Raw genomic sequence first — 11,034 nt, 5'->3', positions numbered from 1 at the left:
TTAATGAAAATAAATATAATCAGTTTGCTTTTTTTTTAAACTGAAGCTTAAAATCAGCCCCAATTATCTATCAGTTATTACAAACCAGTGTTAAAAGTGATCTTCTGAAACATGCTGTTGAACACGATAAGAATGTTTAATTTTTTCGCTTTTATGTTCATATTTTTTGCACTTTTACTCAAGTAAAATTTCAAAAGAAGTATTTCTACAGCAGTACATTTCAAAGGTCGTCTGATACTGATTCCTGCTCCAAATCTCCTCTGGTGACACACGTGAGGCCGTTATCGCGAGAGCAAACACTGGCCCGCGAGTTTCTCGTGTCTCCCACCACCTCCCGTTTGTGAGACCGAGCCGCCATCTTATCGCGCCGAGGAGGAGAAGAGCAGCAGCAGGCAGATATGGCAGACTACAGCAACGTGGCTCCCCCGTCCTCAAACGCCGGTGGCGGCATGAACGACGCTTTTAAAGACGCTCTGCAACGAGCACGACAGGTGAGAAGACGACTACGGAATCACTCGGGCTAAAAATATCCCGCAGGCCGGGAACGAATTGCGAGTTTTCGGCGCTTTCTGTCGTTGTGCTCTGAAGGTAGCTGAGCTAAGCTAACGTTGCGTTACTCTGAAAACGAAAACAGACGGGAAAACACAACAGATCGCAGCTTAGAGTGGTTAAAAAATAAGATAATAATTGTATAAGTTAAATGCAAGCTGGTGTTTTTGTGTTGTAGCAAAATTAACCGATTTGCTAAAGTGAAACCTGAAGCTCCCCTTTGTTGGACTTCCGGCTAGGACAGTAGGCCGCAGGCAGCACGCCTCTCCTCTCCAAACGCACCTTAAGAGACACGAACAACAAATACATGATCTCGGGAGTTCACGTGTTCTCTTGTTGCTTCATTTTTTGCTTTCAGATCGCAGCAAAGATTGGCGGGGACGGAGTTGCGGCACCCCCGACAAACGAGTTCGGCTACGGGGGCCAGAAAAGGCCCCTGGAGGACGCTGGTGGGTATTTTCCCATGCCTAACCTGAATATCGGTCAGTGGCTCAAATCGATCTCAATGCAAGTCTTTCTAGTTAATGCCTGCCTTTGTGTTTCATTTTTTAGCAGCTGCTGAAATGCATTTATTCTGTTTTAACGTCCATAACCCAGTTATTTTGTTTTTTTTAATCGTTTTTTCCTCTCAGTGTGAATTTTCACCTTTAGATCTAACACTGTACATTATTACTAACCAGTTAAAAAGCAGCAGTATGTTGCACATGGCATGTGTTTAGGGTGATGGTTTTACCTTATCTTCTAATGTCTTGTAAATATTTTCATGTGTCAAATCATTATTATTATTATTTTTTGATTGAGTGGACCAGACTGGAGGCAAATATTGGTTAAGGCGTGAGTGGGTGTAATTAGCTTTACTAGCCTATAAACGGGTTAAGTAGATGTTTTTTGGTGGTTAATGTGGTCCAAAATGAAAGCATGACAGTTTCCAGTTTGCTTGGTTCACACATGTACTGATTATAAAGTCTGGAAAAGATTGGGGGGAAAAATCATGGTTTTAATTACATTATAATGCTTAATCTGGGTTTATTTACTTTCTCTGGGTTTGGAAACTTAATATAAAATAAAAAACAAACAAACTGTACTTCACAAAGAAATAAGACCAGTTAACACACACACAGTTATTAACTCTTAACTTCCTCAGCATTCAAGTTGTTGGGGTATGCGCCGACCTGACGTGTAGTTGTTGTATGTAGAAGGTTGGGGCGTAGGGTTAAAATGGAGTTCCAATAATTACGTTGTAGCTCTGGCACGGAAGTATGATTTATGTGCAACTGAAAGCACCTTCAGGACACTTGGATTTAATGCTGCTTTGTATTTGCCTCAGATCTTGGCGCTGGGAGTGACACTCCTGAGTTTAGCGCGTTCCACTAGCGAAGGCTGAAAAACAGGATTTGTTTTGTTCCTCAGCAAGACAGAGCTATTAACGCATTACTAGCAGTGCAGCACAGTTCTTGTTCTACTTTTGTTTTGGGTTTTTCTTCCTCACTTAAAAAGTGAGTTGCAGCATGTTCCTGTATAGACGCTGGTCACTGATCTCAGCATGTCTTATTTAGCGAGTCGCAAATCCACAATGATGATTTACAGACTTTTACAGCTTTTCTGTTGCTTATGTTCTCTACCCTCATCTAAGATTGTTAAATCGGGATTAGCGGGACATCTCAGGATTTCTGAGTTGGAAAAACAATTTGGGGGTGTTCTTCTGAAAAATCTGACATCCTGCTTGAGAGGTATAATTGAGGTATAATCGGGTTATAGGCACTGATCAAGTCAGAACTGGGGTTAACAAACTTTTGAGAGCTGAACAAATACAGGGACTTCAATGGTGATTTATTTCTAATTTGGAGCCAATGAATTGACTTCATTACTGAGTTAATAAGTGCAAGGACTCTGGCTGCTTGAATAATCTGGCAGATAGAACATTACAGTATAGCTCTGTGTTGCAGAGTATTGTTGAATTATGTTAAACAAAACTGAGGATTTAGCATCAGCGTTGAGTAGGACTAAACATCTTCAGATAGGATATCAAGCCAAGTATGCATGCAGGAAGCTGGCAGATGAGCGTCTAATCCAGCTGTCTGAACTGTTTAAATTCCACGTAGTGTTGACAAATGAATTTTAGATGTGTAAAATCAGTTTGTTTTTTCTTTGATTGGGGGGGGAGCTAATAATGTGATGTGGCATGGGAATAATGAGAGGTACTTACACTGGTTATGTCATTTTTTTCACAGACCAACCAGAGACAAAGAAAGTGGCTACAAATGATGGTAAGTGAACTGAAGGTGCAGTTGTATTTACTACTTTAAAAAGGCCAAATATGTGCAAGAATGTGAAATTTGGTTCTTCAAAATTGTATTTTATTTTATTAAGTCTTCTTTTGGCTAATTGGTCGTCTTCTTGCAGCCTTTTCAGGTATTGGAGGAATGGCTGGTCCCCCAAGGTAAACGGGCATTATCAATTTAAACATGTTCACATACTGTGCTTGGCTTCATTGTATTATAAAGTTTATGTTGATTAATCTCCCGTTATCCTAAGGTCAACATCAGAAGAATTCAAGGTCCCAGATGGCATGGTTGGCTTCAGTAAGTGTTTGTTTAAAAAAAAAAAAAAAAAAAACAACCCAAAAAGCATAACTTCTGTGCTCTTAGAATTTGATATTTATACTTGGTTTTTGTCATTGCCTGTTCTAGTTATTGGAAGAGGAGGTGAACAAATATCACGTCTCCAGCAGGAGTCTGGGTGCAAAATACAGATTGCCCCTGGTAGGTTTGGATTTGCTGCCAGTGCTGAGAAGTCGGAGCATACCAACTGTTTTTGGAGGGTTTTGTGTTTACAGTGTCTTCTCTCTTGTAGACAGCGGAGGGATGCCAGATCGGTCGGTGACATTAACAGGATTACCAGAATCAATCCAGTAAGTGTCACCCCTGTTTCATATGCAGAATTCCCGTGGAAGCTGGTGTGGGCAGCAATGTATTTTTGACCAAAGTCCAAAAGTTGCCATTATAATTTTTGCTGTAATCGAGCAGCCCTACTATCCGTTACTAAACAAAATGGTAATTTTTTTTCTCCCTTAAGGACGGCAAAGAGGCTACTAACAGAAATCGTTGAGAAGGGGCGTCCGGCCCCAGCGTTCCACCACAACGACGGCCCAGGAATGACTGTTCAGGAGATTATGGTACCTGCTTCTAAAGCCGGACTTGTCATTGGCAAGGGAGGAGAAACCATCAAAAGCCTTCAGGTGAGCCTCAAGTCAAAGTGAGACAAAAAAAATATAGAGATAATTAGATGTGATTGCTACTGACTCACCTTTTGTTTTATTTTCTCATTTGCAGGAACGAGCTGGAGTGAAAATGGTCATGATCCAAGATGGGCCCCAAAACACAGGCGCAGACAAACCACTACGCATTTCAGGAGAACCTTTTAAAGTTCAGGTGAGACTTCAGCTGGGATTTTGATGTCATAAAACTTTTTTTTTTTTAAATTCCAAGTCTTCCACATGGAGACTGTACTGTAATAATATGTACTTTGTCTCCCCAGCAAGCCAAAGAGATGGTGATGGAGCTGATTAGAGATCAGGGCTTCAGGGAGCAGAGGAGCGAGTACGGTTCAAGGATTGGAGGAGACAGCTTAGATGTCAGTACTTGTCATTTGTTTAATTCATCACGTTGTTGACCAGGGTTTTTGGATCGTGTTAATTTTGCTTTTCTGTCCTCTTATTGTTCAGGTTCCTGTCCCACGTTTTGCAGTAGGAATTGTTATCGGGAGAAATGGAGAAATGATCAAGAAAATTCAGAATGACACAGGCGTCAGGATTCAGTTCAAACCAGGTGAGCATCTAACATGACATTCATGAAGCAAATCAAGCAGTTTAAAATGGTCTGTGATGAAAACTCATGCACCACGCTGATAAGCTGATGTATAACCCCAACCCTATGATCTGAGACCTGAACACATGCACAGTGCATCGCTGGTTAGAGGCATAATTAGAGGAAATACTAGAAAAGTATATATTTGTTTAATGTGACAGCAGTAATAGAAATCAAAGCTGAAATTGTGATTCAGTTGTCTCAAATCGCCCTCCTTCCTCTCTCCAGATGATGGCACCACACCAGACAGGATAGCGCAGATCATGGGTCCCCCTGACCAGGCTCAGCACGCGGCAGAAATCATTTCCGACCTGTTGCGGAGCGTCCAGGCGGGAGGACCTCCAGGGCATGGAGGTGGCAGGGGACGCGGTCGCGGTCAGGGCAACTGGAACATGGGCCCCCCTGGTGGCCTCCAAGAGTTTACCTTTACGGTCCCGACCATGAAGACTGGTCTGATCATTGGGAAAGGTAAGTCGCTCCTCAACAGCAGTGGGGCTCGAGCTCAGTTATTAAAACAAACTTTAGGAGTGTAGTGCACTCTTAGTAATCACCTTATGGAGTAAATAATGGTTTAAAATGTGTATGGTCTGTGATGAAAACTCATGCACCACGCTGACAAGCTGATGGATAACCCCAACCCTATAATCTGAGACCTGAACACACAATAGAGAGTGACACGGTGAAGGTAGAGAGATCAGAGAGACGAAAGGGTCAACCAAAACGGTTAAAATATTTTTCTCCCTGTAAACTCTGACCATGTTTCTCTTCCAGGTGGTGAGACAATCAAGGGCATCAGCCAGCAGTCGGGAGCCAGAATCGAGCTCCAGAGGAATCCTCCGCCCAACGCTGACCCCAACATTAAGATGTTTACAGTCAGAGGGTCTCCTCAGCAGATCGACTACGCCCGGCAACTAGTGGAGGAGAAAATTGGGGTGAGTTAACTGTTTTTATAATTAGCCTCCATGTGAAGACTCCGGTATTTATTTTTTATTTACCCCTCTTATACTGACCGCACCATTTCTCTGATCAGGGACCTGTCACTCCCATGGGTGGCCCACATGGCCCTCCTGGCCCACATGGAGGACCAGGTCCACATGGTCCTCCAGGACCACCCGGACCCCCTGGTGCTCCCATGGGTCCATACAATCCTGGACCATACAATCAGGGCCCACCCGGACCACAGTAAGTACAGTTGCCTCTAGGGCTGAACGATTATGGAAAATAATCTAATTGCGATTTTTTTGCCCCAATATTGCGATTGTGATGCGATATGCGATTATTTTTTTATGGTATTTGTCTTCTGTATTATTAAACAAAGACAAGCAATACATCATATAGTATGGCCAATACTATATTACATTAATTTTAAACTGTTCTTTCCTGGAAGACAGACCTCTGTTATGATGACATGAGGTGATGCATGAATTGATGACTGACATTTTTATTTAACTTCTTCAATCACAACAGTATATTTGAACATACACAATAGTTTATTTTTAGCTTACAAACATCTGAGCATAAAGTGCTGACAAGGAACCCTGGTGTAAACATTAAAATGAAAGTCAGTACAATGTGCAGATTGCAGAAATATACATAAAAAAATCAGTGGCTTTACCACACTCAGTTTTTCAACATCTGTGAACTACTAGACAGTCATTAAATTAAAAAATAATATTAAATAAATAAAACTAATAAATAAAAAATACACACATCTTACTGATCTCTGCAGTCAGTAACATTACACATAAAGTGCAAACATAATAGCAATTGTATAAACACACACACAAACACGCCTTTAAAGTTTAAAGGCGTGAAATTGGACGGTCTAGTTCTGATTAGCGTCACCGCTGTCTCGGTGGAGTTTAATAAACTCGGCCGTCTGCTTCTTGCTATCTAAAATATAACCAGACACTGGTGTAAATTCTCGACTGTCTCATACTTCTGTTTAATAAGTTTTCTGTTTGACGTTTAGTCAGCTGTGTGAAAACCAAGGAGGAACCCACCCGGGGGATTAATAGTTTTATTTTATCTAATCTAATAACTTTAATCTCAGCCAAACCGATTTACTCACGAACAAACAAAACACTGAAAAAAGCCCAACAATAACATTTTTAGGTTGTCTAAGTGACTTATATATTACGTTTAACCCGAGCAGCGAAACTCCGCGGTGATCTGAAAATGATGTGCCGGGAGTTGTGCCGTTCTCGGCCGCATCAGTAACCCTCGAGCTCCCGGCTAGCTGTCGAGCTGGTGGGTAGCAGACGCCTCTGAAAACGTCGAAGCACTTTTGCAAATATGGGATATCTTGATAAACCGAGCAGATATTTGATGTTTACACAACTACTTTCTCGCCTGAAAATATGTTAAAAGTTTATTTTGTGACCCAGAAAGATTAGTATGAGTAATTTTAAAACTTAGTAGCGGCCGCCATTGCTGGAAACTGGAGTTTGGCTGGGCCGCGCTATGAATTCTGGGATATGGTAGTAATTTGGACAGCCTTCGGCGCGTCGCTGTGACGTAATCGGTCTACAAATGCGGCCTCAGGAGGATGCAGCCCATGAATTGTATAATATAATCGCAGTATAATCGCAGCCTTTGCGGTTAGAAAATTGCACTTGATCATGTCGCGATATTATCGCAAATGCGATATATCGTTCAGCCCTAGTTGCCTCCTCTTTGATAGTAAGAATATCTGAACATGGCTGACTGAGAGATGATGGTTACTTATTTTCTTCCTTCAGTGGTCCTCCTGCTCCATATCAGCCTCAGGGATGGGGCAACGGCTACCCACACTGGCAGCAGGGCCAGCCTGATCCAAGTGAGTATTTGCTAATGGGGGCATTTGATGTGAAAAGCCCTTTGCCATATTTTAATATTTGAAATCATACTCAGAGGTTAGAAAGTATATCTGTTAGTCATAAAATACAGCGACCCAACAGAAACAAAATGAAAAACAATGGAACAAACAGGATAAATGTTGGAAAGCGCTAAAGGGTGAAGTTTCAGGGCCAAAGAGCTCAGTGCTTTGTTTTTTAACTATGAATTTGCACTCTGGGGAGAAGCAGTGCCCCCTGTAGGCACAAAAAGTAATTACAGAAGTAAATGCTCTTTTATTGACACTCTTGTTTTTTTTTCTTGAAAATATTTGCTTTCAAAATATTATAGCATTTGAGATTTATGTGCTAAAACACAAGTATTGATTACATCAGCAGATTTGACGATACATGGTGTCTTATTACAGTTGGCTAGCATTAGCCTTTGCACGTCTTCAGTAAGGCACAACATTGCTGCTGCCAGAATGAGTCCTGGCTGTTGTGTGGTTACCAGCTTGTTTCTTGCGTGCAGATAAAGCAGCAGCGGATGCCAACGCAGCAGCGTGGGCAGCGTACTACGCTCAATACGGCCAGCAGCCGCAGGCTCCCATGACCCCGACCAGCGGAGCGCCCGGCACCAGTCAAGCCAACGGCCAAGGTAACCGGAGTGTTTTTTCACTTAAAGCAAAGCAGAGGAGCAGAAGAAACGGAAAGTGTTCAGACAAGCTCAGTGTAGTTCAGTAGACTTACCTGATAGTGTGCTGTGCTCATGTCTCATTTGTGTTACTAACAAACACAAATTGGTTTGGTTTCAACTTTTAAATGACTTTGCTTTTGCAGAGCAGCTTTTTAACATTTTTTTAAATACCCCAGGAACAGGGTAGTTTTCCTCCACCACCCCTAGGCTGACAGCCCAACCCAGGCAGGTGGAGGACAAACTGCTGAGAATGATTGACTAATTACAAGTACCGTTTTCTTTAACAGGTGACCCACAGGCTGCAGGTCAGAGTGGACAGGCAGATTACACCAAGGCCTGGGAGGAATATTACAAGAAAATGGGTATATGAACGTAGTTTCAGTGTACACCTCTTAACACAAGACAGTCTAAACAGCCCTCGGCCATTTAGTCAGCTTCTTTTTCAGGTCTGGGTATTTGTGAGCATTACTAACCTGCCGTGGAGCGTTTTCAAGTGTGCCTCCACTTTGTTTGACTTTTGACGGCTGTGCTGTTTAGACTGGGACACTTTGACTATCTGCAGGACTGCTGTGGACACAGATCCACCTTTATCAGCTCAGAGTAGATTATTTTCTAGACTAAGTCAGGGCTTTATCCACACTGATGGCACAGTCTTCCATGTGCTATGAATGTTTTACTGTTATTGAGTGTGTGTGTTTTGTGGAGTTAAATGATGAGTGTTTGACTTGTGGGGTTGTGCATATAAGCAATGTAGGGTCATTGTTTATGTTTTGTGGTTCGATTTGATGCTTGAATGCTCTAACGTGTTTCTTCCTTTTCACTCTGCAGGTCAACAGAGTCAGCAACCTCAGGACTACACGAAAGCCTGGGAGGAGTATTATAAGAAACAAGGTGAGTGCTCGAGCAGGGTTTTGTGCTAAAACGCGCCGCAGATATGTCTGAAACCCTACGCTGTAACTCTCACTGCCACCCGACATGCACATCTGTAGAACAATGTGACTGGTTTGTTTCCTCCCCATTTCCACCTTCTGTTTCTTCAGCTGGATGAGTTATAAATGTTTACTTGCACATGCTGCATCATAGACTTTACATTCATTCAACGAGAGTAAGACCAAGATCAGCATGCTTTAGTGTATATAGTATAGTAGTATAAGAAACTAAAGCCTGGTGTAATAACCCTTTATTGTGGTTTTGGATGCTAGCATGGAGGAAAACAAGCGTACTACTCCTAACACAGCATAGGTTAGGCTTTTGTCTAGTTAAATAACATCTCATCGCTCCTCCAGCTCTAAGTATGAGTGTGTTTGATGTTAAAGGGTGGTTGCCTCCACAAGCAGCCCTCTTGCTAGTAGAGTTGCTGTTCTCGCAGCCGCCCAATAGAAAGGAAGAAGGTTTCTGACCCGCCACCAAGAGACCTCAGTGGCGGGTTCGTTCCCCTTCTTATAAATCTAATCTGACAAGATTGGAAGCATTTACTGTGGCCTGAATTTTTTTTTGTTCTACTTTTACAATTTATTTAATAGTAGCTGAATGTATGTTGGGAAAGCTGTGTTATGTCTAATGGTTGTTAATATCCTTTGTCGTGCTCTTGTCTGGCTGGTCTGCTTTATATACTTCTACTTCTTTACTTTTATATTATTATTCTTCTCCTTCTTCTGCTTATTATTATTATTATTATTATTATTATTATTATTATTCCGTATATTTGTTATTCTCTCACTGATTTAATTTCCAAAACTGGTAAAAAAAAAAAGTAAACGCAGAGGAGGAATCCATGGTAGTGAACAGGGCATTCACAGCCAAACGAGTAGATATCTTTCGGCAGGGTGTTGACTTGACACTTATGAGGTCGATTTAATGTTCAAATCCCACATGAACTGACCACATAACCATTAAATGCAAAGTGCCACGCTCAGTGACACGTACAAGTTAATTTGATTCCTGTGGAATGTAACTAATGACTTCAAACATGTTAAACTGGCCTGATTTTTATTTTTTTTAAATTTATATTAAAGACTCATTATTATTATTTTTTTTTTAAATAAAATTATTTTCTTTGAGTGTCTAGCAGATGAGTCACCAGGAGCCTCCCTAGTTGAATAGCTGCCTTGTTGGCTTGTGTAACTAACCCAGAGAAGCATATTTGGCTTTCTGTTCCTTATATTTTAGTTCTATAAAAAGCATTCATGAATTTTATCATGGTGTCTCTTAGGTGCAGTGAGAAAACTTCAGACTTGACCTTGAGCTTCTTGGCTGTACAAACTTATTTTTTTCTCTATTATTTTTATCCCCTGGAGGTCAAGCGGCCCCTCAGGCCACAGCGGCAGCGGCTGCCTCTCAACCTGGAGGCCAGCCGGACTACAGCGCGGCCTGGGCGGAGTACTACCGGCAGCAGGCCGCTTATTACGGCACGGCCAACCCACAGCCGATGGGCGCGGCGCCACAAGCTCCCCAGGTACACCCGCCCCGATAATAATGCGCTGTCCACATTCACGTACACTCAGTCGTTTTGCACCGTAACCCGCTTCACTCCTCAGGTTTTCACAGGGCTCCGGTGACCGCAGCAGCCTCACACACTTAACCAAAACCACCTTCCTTCCTACACAGGCTTTTTAGCTTTTTATTTTGGGAAGCTGAGTCCACTGTTTCTGCTGTTAACATGCAATGTATCTTCTATGTATTTCTTCTGCACAGGGCCAGTAATGTGAAGTGGACATAAAGTAAATGCTACATTGTCGAAACAAAATCCTTTGTTAAATGTTTGGATGCAGACGCCTTGATGAAGATCTTAAATTTCCTTGGTTTGAAAGTGTTTCACATAGATGGCAGATTACCCGGCGAACACGTCCTCTTTGATTTTTCTCTCTCTCTTTTTTTTTTTTTCCATTTTGTTATTCTTTTTTTCTTGTAAATGCTTTGTTTTTAGTGAGGTAATTATACATATGGTCATTCCAGCCCTGTATCTACATTAAATGTGGTTAGAAGTCATGTTTATTAAACTGTAGACATTACCATGTAAAATCATCTCAGTTTTAAAAATTGCTCTTGCCTGTTGTGTTTTTTTGCAATAAAACAAACTGAAACCTCCTGTGTTGGTAAGTTGGGGTGG

General features: G+C 41.8%; 1 protein-coding gene across 5 annotated transcripts; it reads left to right on the top strand.

The window, feature by feature from the left end:
* The first annotated feature begins 328 nt into the window (after positions 1 to 328).
* On the top strand, positions 329 to 11,013 carry fubp1 (far upstream element (FUSE) binding protein 1). 5 transcript variants are annotated; one of them, XM_086273374.1, is made up of 20 exons: positions 329 to 491; positions 908 to 1,031; positions 2,781 to 2,816; positions 2,953 to 2,989; positions 3,085 to 3,131; positions 3,240 to 3,311; positions 3,403 to 3,460; positions 3,625 to 3,787; positions 3,882 to 3,980; positions 4,087 to 4,182; positions 4,274 to 4,376; positions 4,644 to 4,883; positions 5,187 to 5,347; positions 5,446 to 5,597; positions 7,157 to 7,233; positions 7,761 to 7,886; positions 8,213 to 8,287; positions 8,754 to 8,817; positions 10,221 to 10,380; positions 10,620 to 11,013. In XM_086273374.1, the coding sequence occupies exons 1-20, from the start codon at positions 399 to 401 to the stop codon at positions 10,626 to 10,628; spliced, it is 1,992 nt and encodes a 663-aa protein (XP_086129500.1). In that variant the 5' UTR covers positions 329 to 398; the 3' UTR covers positions 10,629 to 11,013. The 5 variants fall into 5 exon arrangements, with proteins under 5 accessions (XP_086129500.1, XP_086129501.1, XP_086129499.1 ...); XM_086273375.1 differs by having other exon boundaries at positions 908 to 998; positions 10,221 to 11,013; XM_086273373.1 differs by having other exon boundaries at positions 8,754 to 8,816; positions 10,223 to 11,013.
* Positions 11,014 to 11,034: the final 21 nt, after the last annotated feature.

Source organism: Aulonocara sp. 'chitande type north' Nkhata Bay, linkage group LG18 (genome assembly GCF_057382095.1).
Source record: "Aulonocara sp. 'chitande type north' Nkhata Bay isolate Kocher_YH1m ecotype deep benthic linkage group LG18, A_spYH_male_GT1.1, whole genome shotgun sequence".
NCBI classification, from domain to species: Eukaryota; Metazoa; Chordata; class Actinopteri; order Cichliformes; family Cichlidae; genus Aulonocara; species Aulonocara sp. 'chitande type north' Nkhata Bay.
This window is presented reverse-complemented; position numbering and strand designations above follow the sequence as displayed.